The 25,709-nt window shown below is 41.5% G+C and overlaps 1 protein-coding gene across 1 annotated transcript in view; it reads left to right on the forward strand.

Annotated features, from left to right (window-relative positions):
• Positions 1 to 12,004, forward strand: part of LOC137383599 (importin subunit alpha-5-like) — a 34,340-nt gene extending 22,336 nt beyond the window's left edge. Inside the window, exons 8-11 of the mRNA XM_068056756.1 lie at positions 4,574 to 4,807; positions 6,174 to 6,356; positions 10,476 to 10,625; positions 11,915 to 12,004. Of these exons, the coding sequence (XP_067912857.1) occupies positions 4,574 to 4,807; positions 6,174 to 6,356; positions 10,476 to 10,625; positions 11,915 to 12,004 (657 nt within the window). The remainder of the gene's footprint in view (positions 1 to 4,573; positions 4,808 to 6,173; positions 6,357 to 10,475; positions 10,626 to 11,914) is intronic.
• The last annotated feature ends 13,705 nt before the right edge of the window (positions 12,005 to 25,709 follow it).

Below are 25,709 nucleotides of genomic sequence, written 5' to 3' on the forward strand. Positions count from 1 at the left end.
GAAAAACTTGATGTCAATGGGGATACTACCTAGTTGCTTTGAGAGGGCCTCTTTAAGTTCTTAAAATCTGCTTCAGATAGCAACCTGAGAATTGCAGACATTTTTAATCTAAAGGTTTTTCTAAAGATTTGAAAAACCATCCACTTCATTTCTAGTGATGTGAATTGCTTGACAGGATCTGATCTCCATGTATCTGGATGGGATATTCATGTGCTGGAAACTAGATGAGAACATGGAGTTGAGGCACTTGGCAAGAAGATGCACAAGTTAAGCACCATCACCTGCTGCTTTCTTTAGTATCGCCCACTAAAGTGGTGACTGCATTCAATATATTGCCACTTGTGTTGCAGGTTTACTGACCAGTTATCGGTTATCAAGAAGTTCTGTGGCCATCTACAGGCAGTCATTGATATGATCATTTAAGGCTGTTGACTTGACTCGCAGAACAACACCTTGCTCCAAGTCTTCTGGAGAAGTTGCATTTTAAGCAAGGATCTGGTCTGCCACAATGTACATTGTCTCAGTTGAGGCACAGAACTCAACGCTAATGTAGAACCAAGTTTGGAGCAAAAGTAAAGACCACTTAATAGTCAAAGAGCAATGGCCTGATTCTTCCACTTCTAATGGACTTTAAACAATTGAATTATCACGCCAGCTTTTTTAATCATTTGTAGGATGTGGGTGTCTCTGGCATTTATCGGCGATCCCTAATTGCCCTTGCATACTGCAGGCCACACAGTTCAAGGATCGTGGACATTGGAGATCTGGAATCTGCATTCTGGATGAAATTATTTTTGCTTAGAACTTTCCTGAAAGTGAACAACCTAGTTTGTTAAATGCTCTGCACCAATACTGATTTTAAATTAATCAAATCCTAGAAACTGCCAGCACGGGAGGAGATTATTTGACACGTTGCACTTTGAAAGAGCAGTTGTCTCATCCTCCATAATTTTGTCTGTAACCCTGTAAGTTTCTCATCCTCAAGTACCTGACAAACACCCCTTTTTAAAAATAAATTATTCTGGAATTTGTTTCCACCACCTTTTTCAAGTAGTGTTACAGATCCTGACAACTGTCTGAAAACATTTCTTCTTTCCCCTCTGCATCTTTCTGCCAATGGGTTTGAATCTGTGACCGCTAGCTCAATGTAGAGAGTGAATAGTTTTTCTCTATCAAAACACGTCACCACCTCAAACTTCTATTAGATCACCACCTTTTCTCTTCTGTTCTAAGGAGAACAATCCTAACTTTTCCTCTAGAGAATGGGGAGTTAATGGTAGATAATAAGGAAATGGTGGATGAATGAATAAATATTTTGCTTCTGTCTTCACTATAGAGGATACAAAAAATATTCCAGTAATAGTTGTAAATCAGGAGGTGGAAGGAAGAGAGGAACTTGCTGAAATTACAATCACCAGGGAAATATTACTGAGCAAACTGATGGAGCTGCAGGCTGACAAGTCCCCGGGTCCTGATGGGCTTCATCCTAGGGCTTTAAAATAGGTGGCTAGTGAGGTTGTAGATGCGTTCATATTAATTTTTCAAAATTTGCTACATTCTGGAAAAGTTCCATCAGACTGGTAATTAGTAAATATAACCCCTCTATTCAAGAAGTGGGGAAGGCAGAAAACTTGTAACCATAGGTCACTGAGCTTGTTGTCTGTCATGGGGAAGGTGCTAGAATCGATCATGAAGGAGGCTGTAGCTGGGCACTTAGTAAAACTCAAGGTAATCGGGAATAGTCAGCATGGTTTTGTGAAAGGGAAATCCTGTTTAACCAATTTATTGGAGTTCTTTTGAAGGAGTAACATGCGCTGTGGATAAAGGGGAGCCCGTTGACGTACTGTACTTGGATTTCCAAAAGGCACTTGACAAGGTGCCACAAAAGGTCATTGTGCAAAGTAGGAGCTCATGGTGTAGGGGATAACATATTAGCATGGATAGAAGATTGGCTGGCAGAAAACAGTATGCATAAATGGGTCCTTTTCTGATGGGCAGTATGTGACGAGGGGCCTGATGATTCTTTCACTTCTACAGGAGTCTGTGCTGGGGCCTTAACTTCTTACAATTTATATCAATGACTTGGATGAGGGGAGCAATGGCATGGTAGCTAAATTTGCAGCTGACAAAAAAAAAAATAGGTGGGAAAGTATGTTGTGAAGAGGACCTGAGGTTGCAGACTGATGTAGGTTGTGAGTGGGCAAAAATCTGGCAGATGGAGTAAAATGTGGGAAAATGTGAAGTTGTCCACTCTGGCAGGAAGAATTTAATAAAAAAAAACAGTATTACTTAAATGGAGAACGACTGCAGAATCCTGAGGTGCAGAGGAACCTAGGTGTTCTAGTACATGAGTCACAAGTTATTCAGGTACAGCAAGTAATAAAGAAGGCTAATAGAATGCTAGGAAACAAGAGGAATTGAAAATAAAAGTAAGGATGTTATGCTTCAGCTATGCAGGGCATTGGTGAGATCACATCTCGAATACTGTGTACAGTTTTTGTTTCCTTATTTAAGGAAGGATGTAAATGCATTGGAGGTGGTTCAGAGGAGGTTTACTAGATTGGTACCTGGAATGAGCGAGTTGTCCTATGAGGATAGGTTGGACAGACTGGGCTTGTTTTCACTGGAGTATAGAAGAGGGAGGGGAGATTTGATTGAACTATATAAGATCCTGAATGGTTTTGACCAGGTTGATGTGGAAAGGATGTTTCCTCTTGTGGGTGAGTCCAGAACTAAGGGGCACTGTTTTAAAATTAGGGGTCACCCTTTTAGGACCGAGATGAGAGTTTTTTTTTGTAGGATGTGACTTTGGAATTCTATGCCTCCAGAAGATAATGAAGGTGGGGTTATTGAATATTTTTAAGGTGGAGGTAGAAAGATTCTTGCTGGGGAAGGGAATCAAAGGTTATTGGGGGGGTAGATGGGAGTGTGGAATTTGAGACAGAAACTGATCAGCCATGATCTTACTGAATAGCGGAGCAGGATTAATGGGCCAAATGGCCGACCTCTATGAATTTGTATGGTATGGTTTTCCAGCTTTTCATACTTCAGTCCTTCTTCCCTGATAAAAAATCCTGTTGAGCCTCCTTTGTACCCTTGAGGCCTTCACATACTTCCTGATGTGCGGCACCCAGAATTGTCCACAATACTCCAACTGAGGCCTAACTAATCTAGTTTTGCTTTTATATTCTATTTCTCCTCCTTGTCAACCCAAGTAACCTATAAGCTTGTCTTTCTTAAAGATGACCTGGCAAATTGATTTTTTATTTTAAGAAATGTGCATTTGGACCACAAGCTTGCGTTTGTGCTCTCTTTTGCCATTTATAGTATACCATTTTTCCATATTATTCCTCCCAAAATGCATGGATCATTTCACACTTCTCTGCATTTGAAGTCTATTCGCCTATTTCAGGATGGTGAAACATACAACTGACCTCATGATCTCCTTTGCCAAGTTTCATATCAGCGCACTTTTTAAAATAATGCTGCTCCCCACACCTCAGTCTAGGTTTTTGATTTTTAAAAATGAAAGAGCAATGGACCCAAAACTGGCCCTTGGAACACCACGCAAACCACTTCCCATTCTGAATAACCTCCATCCACCACCATCCTTTGTTTCTGTCACTGAGCCAATTCGGTATCCATACTGTCATTTACTCCTTCATTCCATGGGCTTCCATCTTCTCACTAAGCTTCCATGTGTGACATTTTTTCAAATGCCGCCTTCCAAAAATTCACATACAAAATCTGCTGTACCACCTTGATCAATCTCCTACCTCATCAGAGAATTCAATTAAGTTAGTTGGACACCATTTGACTTCAGCAAATCCATGCTGGCTGAGTAATCAATGCCTCTCCAAATGAAAGTTTATTTTGTCCCTGATGGTTTCCAGTAACTTCCCCACCACTGAAGTTGGACTGATTGACCCTTCTTTCTTGACTAGTGGAATGACTTGAGCAACCTTCTTATCTGCTAGCACTCTTCAATCCAGAGGATTGAAAAATTCTGACCAGTGCCTCTGCTCTTCCTACCTTTTTTTTTTTTTTGCTTCTTTCAGCCATGTAGGATGCATTTCATGTGGACCAGGTGACTTGCCATTTTTCAGTACATTAAATTGGGGACTTTTTGGAATACAGTTTTAAGCTACACCTAACTTTTTTAAAGCGAGGAATTACTCTGGACTAGAGTTGATAGTTACTGAACATGAATATTGTCCACCTGGCAGCAGGTCTGTGGGGTAGAAAAGAGATGGATATTGCAGCCATGCCCATCCTACATCCTGTATTTTTGTTCTAAAAATGGACAGTTGGCTTCCGCTTTTCTCCTTCACTTTTTTTTTTTCCTTTCCTAACTGCAGCAGATGGTTCCACTTGTGATATTATTCTTGCAATTAACCTTGGAGCTTGGCTTTTCTGTGTTGCTCAGGTGGGGCACTTGCACACTGCTGAAGCTCCATCTTGTGACATCTCTCAATCAAAACATCCAAACATCTGCACGGTCTCAAGTGAACAACTGCACGTACATACAGTTTAATATGAAACCTTATTTTTGCGTATCCTTTTTTTTTTTAAGACTCCTGCCCTCCGTGCTGTTGGGAACATAGTGACTGGAACTGATAATCAAACAGAGGCTGCCCTTGAAGCAGGAGTTCTCTCCATTCTACCAAAGCTGTTGAAACATTCCAAGACCTGTATACAGAAGGAGGCTGCTTGGACCATTTCCAATATTGCTGCTGGACCTACAATGCAGATTCAACAGTTGATTACTTGTGGAGTTATATCTCCCCTTATTGAACTTCTGGAAAAAGTAAGTACTTAATCCTTTTGAATATTGACCCTATTTTTATTCAAGCTATTAGTTTGGAGAAATTCTTATAAATCCACAAGGTAGCATTATTTATACAGAACTTGAAAATATACATCTTTAAAGGGATTTAATCTTCTGTCAAGTGCTCCGTCCAGGAAATCATGCCTACTGTTTGATAGTGGCATGGATTGCAGCTTTGAGATTTTTGAACCGTTCATTTTAGTTAAAGTGGAATGTCGGCAGTAATCCTTTCAAGCTGTTGGAAATTTATTAATTGTAACAATTTTTTTGTCAATGCATTCTCTGGATGTGGACATTGCTGGTGAGGCAATGTTGCCTACATCCACCAGGGATGGACACTGATGGTAAGGCTAGCATTGTCCATCCCTGGTTTTCCCCTGAAGGTGGTATTGAACTGCTGTGATGTAGGCACTCCCACAGTGCTGATGGGTAGGGAGTGCTAGGATTTTGACCCAGTGACTATGAAAGAATGACCATCTTATTCCAAGTCAGGATGGTGTGTGACTTGGAACTGGTGGTGGTGCCGTCAAGTCCTTCTAAATGGTAGAGGTTGTGGGTTTGAGAGGTGCTGTTCGAGCCTTGGCAAGTTGCTGCAGTCCATCTTGTAGATGATGCATACTGCAAGCAGGTGTACTAGTTGTGAAGGAAAAAGTGGGCTGCTTTGTCCCAGATTGTGTTGAGTTTCTTGAGTAGTGTTGGAGCTGCACCCATCCAGGCAAGTGGGGAGTATTCTGGGCTTTGGGGCATCAGGTGAGTTGCTCACTGCAGAATTCCCAGACTCTGACCTGCTTTAGCAGCCACAGTACTTATATGGCTGGTCCAGTTCAGTTTCTGGTCAATGGTGGTGCCTAGCAATGTTTCCTCTAAGTTGAGGGTGTGTGACTGTTCCTGCAAGGTACATTCCCAATTGCTGTGCACAGCAGCATTGCCTTAAGATGCATGCACAGTTCATCAATTTTACAAGGACTGCACAATACAACAAGCTAGCCATGCACAGCAACCCAAAGTTAGTGGGAACGTTGACCCTCAGAATATTGCTGGTGGATACAGCTTTGAACATGGGATAAAAGCAAAATACTGCGGATGCTGGAAATCTGAAATAAAAACCAGAAATACTGGAACCACTCAGCAGGTCTGGCAGCATCTGAACAGTTCCGAAGAAGGGTCACTGACCCGAAACGTTAACTCTGCTTCTCTTTGAACATGGGAGACTGACTTGGCTGAACAGACTAGAGGATCATACTGCGTATTACTAGATATTACGAAATACTGCTGAGTTTTATGCTAGATTCTCTTTTAAATACCAACATTTTGGACATGATGCAATATTTGTCTTTGTTTCCAGGGTGACTTTAAAGCACAGAAAGAAGCTGTTTGGGCTGTGACTAATTACACAAATGGTGGTACAGTTGACCAAGTTGTTCACTTGGTGCAATGTGGAGTGCTGAAACCACTCCTTAATCTACTCGCCAACAAAGATGCGAAAATTCTTCTTGTGATCCTGGATGCCTTGTCCAATATCTTCCTAGTAAGTTGGCTGAAACTTTTTAAACAAGCTATTTTAAATGGTAGCCAAAACAAAAGGTGGTGCCGATTAGGGACCAAAAAGGAGATCTTTTATTGGCTGAGATACTAAATGAGTACTTTAACCCGCTCCATGAGAGAAATGGATTCTTGAGATACCTCCTGAAGAAAGCAGTGGTGGTACTGGTTAAAATAAAGAGGATGTAATTTATGTTGGCAGCATTGCAAAGTGGATAAGTCACCTGAACTGGGTGAACAACATCCTAGGTTGAAGCAAGGGTTGAAATAGCGTAAGCTCTGACCACAGTCTTTAATACTCCTTAAATATGGTAGCAGTGCTAGAGGATGGAGTGAGATTGCACCCCCTTTCAGGAAAGGGGAAAGGGCTGTACCCAGCAACTACAGGCCTGTCAGCCTAAAGAAGAAAATAAATTGGCAGTTGAGAGAATGCTTAATAAATGAAAGCCAGCAGTTTATTTGAGGTAAATTGTTTAATTGTCTTTGCATTCCTTCTTTGAAGTAAAGGAGAGGGTTGATGAAGGTAGTGTAGGTGATATTGAATGTATTGCATTGATAAAATTATTTAGGTTTGTTAACAAAATTGAATTTGTGAATTGAATGGGCAGTGACAGTGTGGCTATGAAATTGACTAAGGAGTAGAAAGCAGAATAGTGGTGAATGGTTATTTTTCAGACTGGCAGGAAGTAAAAAGTGCTGTTCCCCAGGGATCAGTATTAAGATCACTGTTCTCTTTGATATTAATTATGCCCTGTATACCAAAGTTCATTGATATCAAACCTTGCAGATGAGACAAAGCTCTGAAATGTAGTGAATAGGAACGGTAATAGACTTCAGGAAGACATCAAAAGACAAACATGCAGATGACATTTAACGCAGTGAAGTGATTTATTTTGGTAGGAAGAATGAGGAGAGGCAATCTGAACTAAATGGTATAATTTTAAAGGATATGCAGGAAAAGGTGCATGAACATAAATCCTTAAACACGGCAGGACAAGTTGAGAAGACTGCCTTTTTAAAAAAAAAAAAAACCATACAGGTCCTTCTGCTTGAGAAATAGATGAGTACAAAAGTCAAGGAGGTGATGCCAAATCTTTATAAATTATGAAGCATTGTGTCCAATTCTGGGCATCTCACTTTAGGAAGGATGTCAAGGCCTTGAAGAGGGTGCAAAGGAGATTGATTAGAATGCCATCAGGGATGCAAGACTAGAGAAGTTGTAGTTGCTCTTGTTTAAAATTGAGAAAGCTAAAGGGACATGTAATAAAGGTGTTCAAGGTTTTGATTTGAGAGCAAGGAACTGTTTCTAATGGCATGAAAACAAGAAATGCTGGAACCACTCAGCAGGTCTGGCAGCATCTGTGGAAAGAGAAGCAGAGTTAATGTTTCGGGTCACTGACCCTTCTTCGGAACTGACAAATATTAGAAAAGTCACAGGTTATAAGCAAGTGAGGTGGGGGTGGAGCAAGAGATAACAAAGGTCAGTGGGCAAGCAAACTGAACAAACTAAGATGAAATGAAATAAATGCAAAAAAAAAAATTGTAAAAAAAAAAAAGAAACAACAATGAAAGTAAAATGAGGGGCTGTCATGCTCTGAAATTATTGAACTCAATGTTCAGTCCGGCAGGCTGTAGTGTGCCTAATCGGTAGATGAGATGCTGTTCCTCGAGCTTGCGTTGATGTTCACTGGAACACTGCAGCAATCCCAGGACAGAGATGTGGGCATGAGAGCAGTGGGGAGTGTTGAAATGGCAAGCAACCAGAAGCTCGGGGTCCTGCTTGCGGACTGAGCGGAGATGTTCTGCAAAGCGGTCACCCAGTCTGCGCTTGGTCTCCCCAATGTAGAGGAGACCACACTGTGAGCAGCGAATACAGTATACTACATTGAAAGGAGTACAAGTAAATCGCTGCTTCACCTGAAAGGAGTGTTTGGGGCCTGGGATAGTGAGGAGAGAGGAGGTAAATGGGCAGGTATTACACCTCCTGCGATTGCAGGGGAAGGTGCCATGGGACGGGGACGAGGTGGTGGGGGTAATGGAGGAGTGGATCATTTATTTCATTTCATCTTAGTTTGTTCAGTTTGCTTACCCACTGACTTTTTGGTCAGCTATGTGGCCTGGTCCAATCTACACCTCCTTTGTTATCTCTTGCCCCACCCCCACCTCACTTGCACATAACCTGTGACTTTTCTAATATTTGTCAGTTCCAAAGCAGGGTCAGTGACCCGAAACGTTAACTCTGCTTCTCTTTTCACAGATGCTGCCAGACCTGCTGAGTGGTTCCAGCATTTCTTGTTTTTATTTCAGATTTCCAGCATCCGCAGTATTTTGCTTTTGTTTCTAGTGGCAGATTGAAGGAAGGTATATAGTGGGGTTCCCCTGGGGTCAGTGTTGAGACCCCTACTTTTCTGGATCTATATTAATGACCTGGACTTGGGTGTGCAGGGCACAATTTCAAAATTCCCTGATGAGACAAAGCTTGCAGGTATTGTGAACTGAGGAGGATGGTGCTGAATTTCAAGAGAACATAGACAGGCTGGTGGGAATGGGCAGTCAAGTGGGCAGATGAAATTTAATGCAGAGAAGTGTGAAGTGATGCATTTTGGTAGGAAGAATGAGGAGAGACAATATAAAACAAAGGATACAATATAAAATAAAGGGGCAGCGCAGTGGTTAGCACCGCAGCCTCACAACTCCAGTGACCCGGGTTCAATTCTGGGTACTGCCTGTGTGGAGTTTGCAAGTTCTCCGTGTTTGTGTGGGTTTCCTCCGGGTGCTCCGGTTTCCTCCCACATGCCAAAGACTTGCAGGTTGATAGGTTAATTGGCCATTATAAATTGCCCCTAGTATAGGTAGGTGTTAGGGAAATATAGGGACAGGTGGGGATGTGGTAGGAATATGGGATTAGTGTAGGATTAGTATAAATGGGTGGTAGATGGTCGGCACAGACTCGGTGGGCCGAAGTGCCTGTTTCAGTGCTGTATCACTAAACTAAACATGCAATTCTAAAGGTTGGGTGCAGGAGCAGAGGAACCTGGGGTATATGTGCACTAATCGTATGAAAGGGCAGGTTGAGAAAGTGCTTAATGAAGCATATGGGATCCTGGGCTTTATAAATTAGGGGCACAATACAAAAGCAGGGAAATTGTGTAGAACCTATATAAAATACTGGTTTGACCTTAAGTGCAGCACTGTGTCCAGTTCTAGCCAGCACACTTTTTAGCAAGGATGTGAAGGCATTCGAGAGGGTGCAGAAAAGGTTTGAGAATGGATCCAGGGATGAGAAAGTTTAGTTATGTGGACTCTGGAGAAGCTGGGCTGTTCTCCGAGATGGTTGAGAGGGGATTTGATAGAGGTGCTCAAAATCATGAGGGTCTGGCAGAGTAGATGGGGAGAAACTGTTCTGTTGGCAATAGGATCCAGAAGCAGAGGACACTGATTTAAGCTGACTGGCAAAAAGAAGCAATAGAGACATGAGAATTTTTTAACACAAAAAGTGGTGAGGCTCTAGAATGCACTAGAGTGAAGGAGGCAGATTCAATCCAGCCTTCAAAACAGAATTGGATAATTATCTAGAGAGAATTTGCAGGGCTATGGGGAAAAGGCAGTTTAGTGGGACTAGGTGGGTTGCTCTTGCAGACGGCCAGCACGGATATGCCTGGTTGAATGGCCTCCTTTGCTATAATCATTCAATGATTCGATAACTTGGTGATTGTTTGAATAGGGAAAAGTGTAAAAATGATGAGCTATTGCATGTTTTTGAAAACAACATAAAATTACTGTCAGAATGGGTCAAGTAGCCTTGTTACAAACCAGCTTGCATGTTTCACATTTTTCGTTTTTAAAAAAAAAATTCACTGGGAGTGACAGCGTCATGAACACTCTGTACATATCAGATCTTCTATAATTACCACTATCAACTTTTTGTTGATGTAGGTGTCACAGTTGGTTTTGAATTCTGGCCTTTGTTCTTCAGAAGTTGATTGTGTATCAGTCCAAATAAAGGATTCTATGATTCGAACACTCATTTTCATTTAGTACTTTTGTCTTGATCTGAAAGATGCAACTAGTTAATGGTATTGTTGCTTAATTCTTTTTGTGAAAGGCTGGAGAACAGTTGGGCGAGACGGATAAACTATGTCTATTAGTTGAGGAACTTAATGGCTTGGAGAAAATTGAGGCTCTTCAATTCCATTCAAATACCATGGTGTACAGAACAGCATTAAAGCTAATTGAGAAGTACTTTGTTGATGAGGTGAGCACAAGCAAGGTAACCTGATGAATGAATATTCTAACAGTAAACTGTGTTGCTACCAAATTCTTACAGTGCTTTTCTTTTTCAACTTGTGGTGGCTTTTGTTGCCTTTTGCCATGAATACGCTGAGGAATAATGATGCTTGTATCAATGACCATTCTTTTTCATGTTTCCGCTGGAAGTGGGATGGAACTGGTGTTTAAAGACACAAAAACTGTGACAAAAAGTGAGGCCATTTGACCTTTCCCAGAGTAGGATTCTAGCTCTGGCTGTATGCTGCTGAAGTCACTAGAAAAGGAAGGCCAATACTTGAAATTAAAGAAATGGGAGCAGGAGTAGGCATGTGGCCCCTTGAGACTGCTCCACCATTCAATACAATCATGGCTGATCTTTGGCCTCAACTTCACTTGCCTGTCTGTTCCCCATATCCTGTGATTCACAGACATCAAAACTATCTCAGCCGTGAATATACTCAACAATGGAGCATCCACAACCTTCTGGGTTAGAGAATTCCAAAGATTCACAACCCTTGGACTGAAGATATCTTTCCACATCTCGGGTCCTGAATGATCAGCCCCTTATTCTGAAACTGTGCCCCCTGTTCTAGATTCCCCAGCCAGGGGAAACTACCTCTGTGTTGACCCTGTCGAGTCCATTCAGAATCTTTTGTAAGTTTCAATGAGATCCCCTCTCATTCTTCACTCCAGAGTGTATAGGCCCAATTTACTTAGCTGCTCATCAGACAACACTCTCATCCCAGGAACACCAATCTAGTGAACTTTTTGCTGGACTGCCTCCAATACAGATGTATCCTTCCTTGGATATGGATACAAAAACTGCATACAACACACCAGGTGTGGTCTCCCCAAAGCTCTGTACAATTGTAGCAAGACTTTCTTATTCCTGTACTCCAATCCCCTTGCAATCAAATGGCATGTTGGCCTTATCTTCCTAATTGCTTGCTGCACCTGCATGTTAACTTCGTGTTCCTTGTACAACTATACCCAAGATCTATTTTGCTAGATAACTTCAACGACTATCACTTGTGCAGCTCAATGGGTATTTCTGTTTTTCCCATTTTCGGTCTAAGTTGGGATAAATGGTTCTTTATTACTAGGGCTTTTGCAAATAAAGGCATAACTTGGTTCGAACAAAATTAGAGGAGTGGGCCAGCTTCTCTGCTCATTTTGGTTAGACCACAGTACTGGGCGGGGGTGCTGGGGGATGCGGACAGTGGAAGGGAAATGCACTTATCCATTAAATCTGAAGCCTGCTCGTCTACCTTCTAGGAGGAAGAAGTTCCAAACGTGCAACCTGAAGTGGCAAATGGAGAACTTGCATTTAAAGTGCATTCTACTGAAGACAAATTTAGCTTTTGAAAAGTTGTTAAACTTATCCTTGTCCGTGCCCTAATTTATAATCAATGGTTAATTCTGTGTTCTAAGTATTTTCAGAAATAAACCACTTTTTTGCAAAACTTCCTTTTGTTTACTGACCTGTTGCTTGGACTATTTGGAAGAAGCTAACCAATGCAATCTCAATTGGCTCCAGCTGAACTTTGATCCTGCCACCATTTCATCCTGGTTTAATTATCTGCAAGACTATTTACTATAATTGCTGTGGAATTTTGAAAAGGTCAAGTCTCATGTTGACAACTAAAACTTTTCTTTTTTAAAAATGGCTCCAAAGGACACTGGCATTATTTCTCTTCCCCCACCCCCGCACCCCTGCTTAGATATCTGTAAGCCAGTGAACAGCAATTGACTTTAGTATTAATGGGAGTAATACATAATGCTAGAGTTTAAAATACAATATGGTCTTTAGTCGATGATGTAGTAAGCTTTTGCTTTACGATTTCTATCCTAGTTTGGAGCACATGATTTGAATTAACAACTCTTGGCATGCTGTTTTTAAATTCCCTCTAGCTTGCTACCATAAGTACTCGTTTTCCATTGTTGAAGCTGCTGACCATGCTGCGGTAAGTTCAAGAGGTGTTGGTCATCCTTAAAGGCTAATCATCAACATAAATTTATAAAGGGTGGTTGTCCTTTTTTCTTAAATCTGAGATTCCCACTCCTGCTCCCCAACCCAACAAATTTTCAAAATTCATCTTTTCAAGAGTCAGAAAAGAGAACTTGCGTTTATAAACTATCTTTCTCAACCTACTGATGTCCCAAGTGCTTTACAGCTGATGAAGTACTTTTTGAATTCCAGTCACCTCCTGTCGGAAATGCTGCAGCCAATATGCACACAGCAAGCTCTCACAGATAGCAATGAGGAAATGACCTGATTATCTGTAGTGTTGGCTGAAGGATAAATAGACCTGAACAATGGGGTGAATTTCCCTGCTCCTCAAAATAATGACATGGGATGTTATATGTCAACCTGATGGGTTTTAGTTTAATATCTGTCCTAAATCTCATTTACATTTCCTCATTTTAAACATAGTATTCTTGTACATTCCATACTAATCATAAAACCTAATTTCCTTTTATCGTGCTTTTATACGTATCCATTTTGTCTTGTGAACCTGAATACCCAAATCCCTTTGCTTTACCACTTCACTCAGCTTTTCCTTTTTTTACAAAGTCATTTTTAGAAAGATTTACCTCGTGTTTAAATGAAATTATTTTTTTGCTCCTTCCATTATCATACCAGTAATCCTACTACAGCTTCATTTTGGTTCTCCAGAATTATTTTTTTAGCAAATTTGGACACTGCTATATTCTAACCCAATGTTCTAAATCATTGATGCACACGATGACCTGAATACTGCTATCCATTTCTAACTGCTAAGAAATTGTGCTGAACTCCTACTGTCTGTTTCGTCCCTCCTAACTTGATTTTAATCCAGTTGGTTACCCTCTTCCTAATTCCATACCCCTTAATCTTCAATAGTTTGTGTGGTACTTTATTAAAGGTTTTATGAAGGTCCATGTACAACACATCCACTATGTAATCCATCATATCTGTCATGTAAAAAATTCTTATCCTGCTTGTCAAGCACCATCTTCCTTTCTGATATCTGTATTGACTGCTTCAAATTATTTTCTTCAAATTGCTAAACTTTTAGATGGAGAATTTTAATTACATCAGCTATTGAACTAAATGGACTACACTGACTCATTTTGATCTCCCTTTATAAAAATTGGTGTTAGTGGACATTTCCACCCATAGAATCCTGAAAAATATTTCTGCAGCCTCATAACTATTTCCCTCTGGATCCTGGCTGTGTCCAAAAGCTTCTGGAACTTCCTCCTCCCCTTAGTCATAGAGAGATACAGCACTGAAACAGGCCCTTCGGCTCAGTGAGTCCATGCTGATCATCAACCACCCATTTATACTAATCCTATATATTAATCCCATTTTTCCCTCTCCCATCCCCACCTTCTTTCAATTCTCCTACCACCTACCTACACTAGGGGCAATTTTTTTTTTACAATGGCCAATTTGCCTATCAACCTGCAAGTCTTTGGCATATGGGAGGAAACCGGAGCACTTGGAAGAAACTCACATGGTTACGGGGAGAACTTGCAAACTCTGCACAGGCAGTACCCAGAACTGAACCTGGGTCACTGGAGCTGTGAGGCTGCGGTGCTAGCCACTGTTAGTGACACTAACATTTAATGCTTTTATAACCTTTCATCTTGCTTTGAACCAATTACAAATTTACCTTCTGCCTGATATTCTTGCAGTGAAGTGAAATGTTTTTTTTAAATTCTTAGGATGAGTGTTGCTGGCAAGGCCAACATTTATTGCCTATTCCTAATTGCCCTTGAGCTGGTGATGAGCCACCAACAACTGAGTGGCTTGCTAGGCCATTTCAGAGGGCAGTTAAAAATCCACCATATTGCTGTGGGTCTGGAGTCGCATGTAGGCAAAACCAGGTAAGGTAGCAGATTTCCTTCCCTAAAGGACATTAGTGAATGAGATGTTTTTTTTTTTTTAAAACCACAATCAATAGTTTCATGGCATCATTACTGAGATTAGCTTTCAATTCTAGATTTTTTAAAATAATTAATTGAATTTAAATTCCACCAGTTGCCATAGTGGATTTGAACCAGTGTCCCCAGGGCAGTACACTGGACCTCTGGATTTAGTTCAGTGATATTGCCATTATGTGTCTCTGTCTCTCACTGCAAATTTCCATCCATCCTGATTCTTCTCTGCTGTTTTTAAAAATAGTGGGGACTTCTGGAGGAGGCTATTTTGATAGAGTTGTATGACATTTTTGTGGAAGGAGGAGGATGTGGGTGAAGTGGAGTGCATTGGCACAGCCAAGGCTACATCTCTTGACACAGTTGCATTGCTGAAGAGTTGTGCTCTAGTCAAGCAGTACAGATAACACTGGTATATAGCTAACAACATGGTAGTTTACCCAGGTAGGTCCTGTCCACAAAAAGCAGGACAAATCCAACCTAGTTATTAAATTCCTGTCCTATCAGTCTACTTACCAACATAGGAGTCATCAGCACTGCAGTCAAGCAGCATGTTCTTGCCAATAACCTGATCACTAATGCTCAGTTTGAATTCCACCAGGCCCACTGAGCCCCATTCCTCCATTACAGCCTTAATTAAAACTTTGACAGAGCAGGATTCAAGAGGGGAGAGTTACTGTCTTAACAGCAAGGCAGCATTGTTTGTGATATCAGAGTTCAGGTAAAATAGAATTTAATGGGGATTGGGAGAAAACTCTCCACTGGTTGGAGTCATACCTAGCACAAAGCAAGATGATTGGGATTGTTCAAGGCTAATCAGCTCTGCCCTCTGAAACCACTGCACGAGTTCCTCAGGGCAGTGTCCTAGGCCCAACCATCTTCAGCTGCTTCATTAATGATTTTCCTGCCATCAGTAGGCCAAATGTGGGACTGATTACTGAATATTGCAGAGCATTCCCTACCATTTTCCTTTCCTTGAACAATAAAGGAAGCAAAGCAAGGTTTCAAACAGCAATGTTTTTAATACAAGTGCTAGGTAATGATCAACGAGAGAGAATTTAACTAGCTCCCCTTGACATTAAATGGCAATCCAATCACTGAATCCACACCATCAACATCCTGGCATCATTGACCAGAAACTGAACTGAAGCAGCCCCATAAATGTGATGGTGACTAGAGCTGGTCAGAGGCTAAGCATTCTGTGGCAAATAGCTCACCACCCGACTACTCAAAGCTTCTCTACTACCACCACCAAGGTGCATATCAGGAGGGGGATGGAACATGCACACATCCAGCAAGTAGATCATCTCCATCCCCACTCGAAGTACATCATCCAGGACAAAAGTAGTCCTCTTGATCAGGGCTCTTTTTCTGCTACTAGCATACCATGGTTGAAGTATGTACAATCTACAAGATGCATGGCAGAAACTTACAAAGCTTTTGACCACATCCCTCAAACCTGTCCCCATTACCACCCAAGGTCAAAGGCAGCCAGTGCAGAAGAAAACTATCCCCTCCAAGTTCCCTTCTAAGTCATACACCATCTGCCTTGGAAAAAATCACTATTCCTTCATTATCGTTGGGTCAACATGCTGGAACTCCTTACCACCTCACTGGGAGTATCTTCACATAAACTGCAGTGGTTCAAGAAGGCCCACCATCACCTACTTAAGTGCAACGAGGGATGGGCAATAAATGCTGGCTTTGCTTGTGATGCCCACATCCCCAGAATGAACTTTTATAAAAAAAAAAAAATTCTCTACTAATTAACCATTCTCTCCTTCCAGGGATGCCAACACCCATCTAAGAATTGTCTCTATTGGAGTGTTAGCTGTGGCTCAGTTGGTAGTACTCTCTCCTGAGTCACAAGGTTTCGGGTTCAAGTTCCAGGGCTTGAGCACAAAGATCAAAGGCTGATACTTCAGTACAGTACTGAGGGAGTGCTGCACTGTTGGCAGCTAAGATGTTAAACCAAGGTCCTTTCTGCTTGCTTGGGTGGATGTACACTATTTTGAAGAAGAGCAGAGGAGTTATCCCCGGTGTCCTGGCCAATATTTATCCCTCAATCAACATCACAAAATTGAGGGATAAATTGCTGTTTGTGGGAGTTTGCTGTGCATATACTGGCTGCTGCATTTCCTACATTACAAGTGACTACACTTTCAAAAAAGTACTTCATTGGCTGTGAAGTGCTTTGAGATGTCCAGTGGTCATGAAAGGCACTATATAAATGCAACCCTTTTTACGAATAGATTTGCAGAATTCTTTAAGTTCTTTTTTTATTTTTGTGATTATCTCCTCATATTTGCTTATCCCTTTCTTAACCCCTTTCATTATTTTCTTGTATTCTTTTGATCATTGCAACAGATCCTAAATACTCTACAATTTTCGTTTTGTTTTGATCTCTTTATCGGCAACATTCTGAAATTTGAAATAGTCTTTTTTTTTTGTGTCCTGTTTATTCAACTTTGCATCCCTTTTTTAAAAAAAAAATCCCACTGTTGATTTACAGCCCTGTACTCCAATATCACTTTCCACCTCCGCTAGCTCAGTCACCCTTCTAAAGTCTGCCATATTCCAATCCGGTTCCATTGTTTTTGTGCTAACTTTTTCCCTTTTCCATTTGGACATTAAACATTATTGTATGTTGGTCATTACTCCCAAAGGTGCTCACCCACAATTATCTCATCTACCTGATCCATTCCCTTATTCAGAACTAGGCCTAGCAATGCCTCTCTCCTTTTGTAGGCCTATGGAAATACTACTTGAGGAAGGTGTCCAGCAAATATTTTAGGGATTACATTTCTTTTTTTCTCCATTTATGTCCTCTCTATCTTAATGAGTAATAAAAATACTCGAACAATATTTTAGATATCTTTGAGGCACATTGAGATTGAGGGAATGGGCAGGCAAAAGGGAGAGTCAAAGGGTATCGGGGGTAGGTAGGAAAGTGGAGTTGAGTCCACAAACAGATCATCCATGATCTTACAGAATGGTGGAGCAGGCTTGAGGGGCCGAATTCCACTGAACCTCTATTTTGTGTACAAAAGACCTCTACAGCATGTATTCTCTCCTTCCTCAATACTACCACTCCTCTTTATTACCTATTTGGTCCCTCCTAAAGATCTAGCAATCCAATTTGCTTATTATCCACTGCTGATCATGTTGCAGCCAAGCTTGTCAGTGCTATGAGATCTATACCTGTGATATAATTGCTTCTAATTTCTTCCAGTTTATTTCTCTGAGCATTGCCATGCATACACTTTATCTTTTCACATTTAACACCACTCTTTTTGCATTTATTTTTGTTTTGGCCAAGCTGACACATTGTTCCCTTTTTCAGTCTTTTTCCTGCTAATAGTTGGTCAATTTGATTTTTGCCCATGCATTTCAGCATCCATCAGGTAACACTAAACCTTGTCTGTTCGTTGCTTTTGGTTACTGGACTGATCCATACCATCATAGGCTCTGTCTTGTCTTCAGTGAGTAAGTTGTGCATTACAGGTGCTTTGCTTATTGACTGAATTTTAAAAAGCTGAACAGGCAAGTATGTCAACTCAAGTGGACGAAATAACATTACAACTCCAAAAGAAAGAAATACTTGCATTTAGGTAGCACCTTTCATGATCTCTTGACCTCCCAAATCACGTTACAGACAAATAGAATACTTTTGAAATGTTGTCACTATTGTAATGTAGGTAGCCAATTTGTGCACAGCAAGGTCCCACAAAAACAGCAATGTGATAATGACCAGATCATCTGTTTTTATTGATGTTGATTGAGGGATAAATATTGGCTAAGATACTAGGAAGAACTCCCCTACTCTTGTAAAAGATTTCAAGGCACTATTTCAATCACTTGACAGCCTTGGTTTAACATCTCAACCAAAAGATGCCACCTCTGACAGTGCTGCACTCCCTCAGTGCTGCACTGGAGTGGAAGAAGTAATCTCGTCCACATAACTTACAAATGCAGTGCATATTTCCTCTTTGAATTTCTTATCACGATGGGCACCTATAATAATCTAACCTGCATCTTGGAAATTCCAACCACTTCTTTCTTTCTGGCGTTTCAAACTGACTGCTTCCTGCTTTGAATGAAGATCCAAGTGCTGTTTTGATTTGATTTAAACAGAACAGCCCTTTTTCTTTCCTCCTGGGAATCCTGGACTTTTGAATCTGACATAGGTCTACAAAGAAACAATGAGCAAAATCTCTCAGCATTTGTCAAGTTTTAATTGTTCACCCCTAGCCTGCAACGAAAACATGTAAAATTGTATCTGGAGAAGCTTGGTACCTGAATTTGAATTGCTGTTGGGTTTTAACCTGTATGTGCTGTGACTAAATTGTAAGGAACAGCTACCAAACCAAGAATACAACAGCTTGCATTTATATTCGTACCTTCCACATCAGAATTGTCAGAAGGCACTTCACAGAGTTGAGGAAAATAGATGCTGAGCCAAAAAGGGAGTGATTAGGGAGGATGAGCAAAATCTTGGTCTACGAAATAGGTTTCTTAGGAGGCCTTAAAAGGAGTGGAGATGTTTCGGGATGAAGTTTCACAGATCTAGATTAAAAATGCACAATGCACCACGTATAAAATTTGAAATAAAACTTCAATCCCGAAATGAATGTTGCATGAATTTGGGTTGAGCACTTTGGTAAGTGTACATATGTCAGACTAACGGTTATGGTAGTTGCATCTGTGTCTTGCCTTGGAGAAATAAACTCGTATAGCAACTTTACAATTTTTTCTTCTTCTAGTCATTTCTTTCAGCCGTCCCAGAAAACTTAAATAAATTGCATTGTTGTCAAGAACAATGGTTCACTTTCTTTGCTGCTACAAATGAAACAATTAAAAAGCAATTAATAATGAATCCTGCAGCATATTTGCAAACCAGCAAATATGCCACTAGATTTTTAAATTGGCATTTGAGACATAAATTCATGGGAGTTGAGTAACTAAAAGTATGATGCAGTATTAACTTAGTTTTAAAAAATAAAACGTGATGCCTCATATCCAGCATTACTGCCTTTCCATTCTTCTGATTGAAATTTGAGATTGAGATGCCTGAAATGGAAATTAGTGATATTTTGTGATCATATTGGCGGTGGTGCTGTGCTTCGGGTGGTGAGTATAATGGAAACAGCAGACAAATTGAATTGGTTCGTATCTCTTATTTGAAATAATGCAAAAAGGACAAATGGTATTTCTGCAAATATTTTCTAACTACTATAATCTGACAATATTAACATTCCCTTTGACCTATGAAATGCTACAGACATCAATTATTGCAGCTCTAAATGTCCCATCCTCCCCTCTCCTCGTCTTTTTACCCAGCGTTTTTAAAAATTCTTTTATGGGATGTGGGCGTCGCTGGCAAGGCCAGCATTTGTTGCCCATCCCTAATTGCCCTTGACAACTGAGTGGCTTGCTAGGCCCATTTCAGAGGGCATTTAAGAATCAACCACATTGCTGTGGATCTGGAGTCAAGTAGGCCAGACCAGGTAAGGATGGCAGATTTCCTTCCCTAAAGGACATTAATGAACCAGATGGGTTTTTACGACAATCAACAATGTCTTCATGGTCACCATGACTGAGACCAGTTTTTTAATTCCAGGTTTATTAATTGAATTTAAATTCCACCATCTGCCATGGTGGGATTTGAACCAGTGTCCCCAGGGAATTAGCCTGGGACTCTGGATTGCTAGTCCAGTGACACAACCACTATGCCACTGCTTCCCCATGCTTGCAGAGGACGAAGCTTGCCAATTCCTTCCTATCTGTTACCCTACCCACCACTGTCCCCTTGGATTCTGCCAGCTGCCCAACAATCACTGCCCTTCCCTGCAATTCATTCCAATACGTCTGTTCACTTGTGAACAAGGCCCTGGCCATCAACGCCCTTATTGTGGATCATTGCATTGATCGATTCTGACTGTAACTTGGCTCATGGTTGCCTGTGGACGCTGGGCCAATTGAAATTTTTAAGACCAAGATCAATAGATTTTTGTTAAATAAGGCTATTAATGGATATGCAGAAAAGACATGTAAATGGAATTTCGGTGTGATCTAATACAATGGAGGGGATGAAAGGCCTACTCCTGTTCCAATGTTCCCAGCACTCTTGTGCAGAATCATCGTGGCAGACTCCTCGTTGTTTGAATCTGTCCAAGCTGTAAATGATTTCACCATCTTCTGTGGGTCCTCATGAATGAAGAGTTCGATGGGGGATCAGCATGGACATCCACAGAACTGGCAGTTCATATTGTCATTGGTGGTGCTTGGGGGAACGTATGCAGCTGTGCCACCCCTGGGCATGTCGGATGTTGGGATTTTGGTGTCGATGGTCCTCGAAACATGCTGAACCAAATTTCAGTGCTCGCCTCCATGTGGGCTGGTCGGCTGCAGTGTTTTCCCAAGAGGTGGTCAGCAATGCAGAAGTTTGTAAGGCTCTTTTTTTTTTTTAAAAACTGCCTCCTTTTATTGAATCATAGAATGGTTACAGCACAGAATGAGGCCATTTGACCCATCAAGTTCATGCTGGCTCTCGCAATGTGTCTCAGCTAGTCCCACTCGCTCACTTTTTTCCCTATATCCCTGCAAACTTTTCCCTTAAAGTACTTATCTAATTCCCTTTTGAAAGCCATCATTGAATCTGCCTCCACCACCCTTTCAGGCAGTGCATTCTAGATCATAACCACTCACTTAAAAAAAAAATTCTTCGCATTGCCTTTGGTTCTTTTGCCATTCACCTTAAATCTGTGTCCTCTGGTTCTAGACCCTTCTGCCAATGGGAAAAGTTTCTCTCTATCTATTCTATCTGGACCCCTCATGATTTTGAACAGCTCTATCAAATCTGTTCTCAACCTTTTTCTTTAAGGAGAACAACTCCAGCTTCTCCAATCTATTCATGTAACTGAAGTCCCTCATCTCTGGAACCATTCTAGTACATCTTTTCTGCACCCTCTCTAAAGCCTTCACATTCTTCCTAAAGTACAGTGCCCAGAATTGGAACCAATGTTTTATAAATGTTCTTCATAACTTCCTTGCTTTTGAATTCCATACCTCTATTTATAAAGCTCAGGATCCCATATTTTTTTTTTTTAAAAACTGCTTTCTCAACCTTCAATGTTTCACTGCCATATCAGGGGAAAAGGATTTATCACAAATCATCTTTTTTTAAAATATCTAGGTATTTTCACTAAGATCATTTTTGTGGCTGCAGTGTTATAAATCAGCTAGCCATTAGTTGACTATGAGGTGTACTATTGGCATTGTGCATGCAACTTTAACCTTAAGAGAATCATGATCTATTCTTTAATTAGCTGATTGTTTGGAATATACTGTATTTATAGATCATGTCGGATGGTTCCCCGAGCAGACCGTCAAAGTCATTTGGCGGAATGCCTCATCACCAGAACTTTCAAACAAGCACCAAGACGTAGCTTGGCTGGTGGTGAGAAGGGCCCTCCCCGTCAGATCCTTCATGCACACCCGAAGTCTCGCCCCCTCCGCACAATGCCCCCGCGTTGGCTGTGGTGGGGAAGAGACGGTCGCCCACCTCCTCCTGGAATGTGTCTTCGCAAAGCAGGTGTGGAAAGAGATGCAGTGGTTTTTGTCGAGGTTCATCCCAAGCAGCTCTGTAACACAGGAGTCTGTGCTCTACGGGCTGTTCCCAGGGACGCACACCGAGATAAACATCAACTGCTGCTGGAGGACTATCAATTCGGTGAAAGACGCCCTTTGGTCTGCCCGAAACTTGCTGGTCTTCCAGCGCAAAGAGTTGTCCACCGCCGAATGTTGCAGACTGGCACATTCCAAGGTCCAGGACTACGTGCTGAGGGACGCACTAAAGCTTGGGGCAGCCGCAGCAAAGGCTCAATGGGGAAAGACCACTGTGTAAGTCCCCCCACCGAGCTGAACTGAGGGGCTGGATCCATGGGAAACCCCTCGAACTGTATCGTTAATATTCTCAATTGCTGTAAATGTAAAACTGTAATTGACATGACAATTGTGAAACGGAAGGGTTGGGAAGAAACTCATGACAGTATTGAAGGAAACTGATCTCCCTTGCAATGTTTGTATTTTTTGGTGCTGTTTGGAAACTGGCAATGTAATTTTTACAGATTTTTATGAATAAAGTATATTTTGGAAATAAAAAAAAATATACTGTATTTATAGAATAACATGGCAATGGAACATATTGACAGGTTCAAATGGTTGGAGACTCACTGTGCTTATGGATACTGCTTTTTTTGCTACGAATATAAATTAAAAGTGTTGGGAAACCCCCATATCATAAGAGCGTTACAAACTCTATTATTATTTGTGTCTGTACCATTTTGTCCAGCAGAGGTCACTGAAGAGCTATGCTTGCAGATTCCCTCCACATAGCCCTCTTTCCCCAATGCTCTGCATTTTTTTCCTTTTCACATATATCCAACTACCTTTTTGAAAGTTACTATTGAAACTGCTTCCACCACCCTTTTCAGGCAGTGCATTCCAGATCACAACTCACTGCGTGAAAGTTTTTTTGTTTCTGGTTCTTTTGCCAATTGCCTTAAATCTTTAATGCCTTAAATGGGCGGCACAGTGGCGCAGTGGTTAGCACCGCAGCCTCACAGCTCCAGGGACCCGGGTTCGATTCCGGGTACTGCCTGTGTGGAGTTTGCAAGTTCTCCCTGTGTCTGCGTGGGTTTTCTCCGGGTGCTCCGGTTTCCTCCCACAAGCCAAAAGACTTGCAGGTTGGTAGGTAAATTGGCCATTATAAATTGTCACTAGTATAGGTAGGTGGTAGGGAAATATAGGGACAGGTGGGGATGTTTGGTAGGAATATGGGATTAGTGTAGGATTAGTATAAATGGGTGGTTGATGTTCGGCACAGACTCGGAGGGCCGAAGGGCCTGTTTCAGTGCTGTATCTCTAATCTAATCTAATCTGTGTACTCTTCTATTTATGGCTCCTTCTACCACTGGAAATAGTTTCTCCTTATTTACCCTGTCGAAACCCTTCATGATTTTGAAAACCTCTACTGGATCCTTAACTTTCTCTGCTTTAATGAGAACAATCCCAGCTTCTCTAGTCTCTCCACATAACTGAAGTCTCACATCCCTTCTACCTTTCTAGTAAGTCTCCTCTGTACCTTCTCCAAGGCCTCTGATCTGTGCTGAATTACCTGATGTCAGTTAGGTTGGAAGAGGACTAATCCCAGAACTCTACTGCACAGCCCTCCATTTGAAGATCTGCTCGTGACCTTGATATGTAAGACAATACAATAAATCATTACTGATTTCCTTTTGGACCAGGTTTTGGTAGTGTGGCCATGTGGTCTCTGAGATTTTCTCAATTCTAAATCTACCTACCAATTTCATAAATCTACATTTTTTAATGAAAAAAATATTGATAGAGATGATTCCAGAGAATATTTAACTTTATCTATACTTTAATTTTTACTATACATCATTTTCTAACTCTGAAATATATAACTCTGTTCTGGTAAATTTATCTTTTGGTATGGGGTATGTGAATCACTTTAAGTAAATGTCACTTATTAATGAGAATTGCTCCTACTTGTCAGTCAGGTTTGACACACACCCTAGCCCCAATAGTACCAGGACTGTCAAATGTTTTGTTTTGAGCAGATCAAAGTGTGATTTGGATTGGTGAAACCAATTACGTACTCTTTTATTTTTGTTTTGGTCAGGCAGTTATTTAGTACATGGGGAATCCTATCACAATACTTCACTGAATTTCAGAGAGTTGGAAGTTCTGCTTGCCTGTGTGCCCTCCCTCATCCCCAGGGATCCAGCCTACTCCTAAGGTCAGGTAGCTTCAGTTCAGGTTGCTTCAGTTCAGGTTTGCAATAGCAATGACTTGCGGATGGTTAACTTCCACAATTTAAACCACATATAATCCATGCTGACACTTCAGTGCAGTACTGAGGGCTTGCTACACTGTCAGAGGTGCTGGCATTCAGATGAGATGCTAAACTGAGACTCATCTGCCCTTTTGGATGGATGTCAAGTTTCTCCTGGCACTATTCAAAGAAGAACAGGGGCGTTTTCTCCAGTGTCCAGACCAATATTTATTCAACCAACACCTACAACCAGATTATCTGATCATCACCACTTTGCTGTTTGTGGGATAGTGCTGTGCACAAGTTGGCTGCTGCGTTTCCTACATTACAACACTGATTACACTTCAAAATTACTTAATTGGCTGTAACGCACATTGGAACAAACTGAAGTTTTGAAAGGGGCACTATAAATGTACGTCTTTATGTGCTTACATATTGGTCAAAGTGCAGTGGGAGACAGGAGGTCATGTGATGAAACTTCCAGGGATATGGCTAAAAATGCAAACTTGAGCCGTGGGGGCGGCAGCTCTTGCTGCTTACCTCTATTCTGCGGTCTTGTCCGCTGTTATTGGTATGCTTGAGGCCTTCTGCAACTGGTGGGCACTGCAGAGATTGGAGGGCATACTGGACACTGAGAATATTATTTTAATTTTATAAGCTTTCTTTATGGTTTAGATACTAATTAGTTGTGCTCCGCTATAAAGACGTCTGCAAACGCGACATGAAATCGTCTGACATTGATCACAAGTCGTGGGAGTCAGTTGCCAGCATTCGCCAGAGCTGGCGGGCAGCCATAAAGACAGGGCTAAATTGTGGCGAGTCGAAGAGACTTAGTAGTTGGCAGGAAAAAAGACAGAGGCGCAAGGGGAGAGCCAACTGTGCAACAGCCCCGACAAATAAATTTCTCTGCAGCACCTGTGGAAGAGCCTGTCACTCCAGAATTGGCCTTTATAGCCACTCCAGGCGCTGCTTCACAAACCACTGACCACCTCCAGGCGCGTATCCATTGTCTCTCGAGATAAGGAGGCCCAAAAGAAAGAAGAAGTTGTGCTCCTCCTGAAAAAGGGAGCACTTCTGTTGGATGACACTGGGGCAAGGTACTGGGTTTCATCAGAAAGGCAACAGCGAGAACTTTGAAAGTCGGTACTGGCAAGCGTGTGCTTTAAGTTTTGGGCCTTCAGCTTTAAGGCACAGCCATGATGACGCAGCTAACCGGGTAACCCTGAGAACGCGCAGATGCGCGGGATCGCGCGCGCACGGCGCCGCGGCCACTCTGTGTGGGAGCGC

The sequence above is a fragment of the Heterodontus francisci genome, chromosome 24, assembly GCF_036365525.1.
Source record: "Heterodontus francisci isolate sHetFra1 chromosome 24, sHetFra1.hap1, whole genome shotgun sequence".
Lineage (NCBI taxonomy): Eukaryota > Metazoa > Chordata > Chondrichthyes > Heterodontiformes > Heterodontidae > Heterodontus > Heterodontus francisci.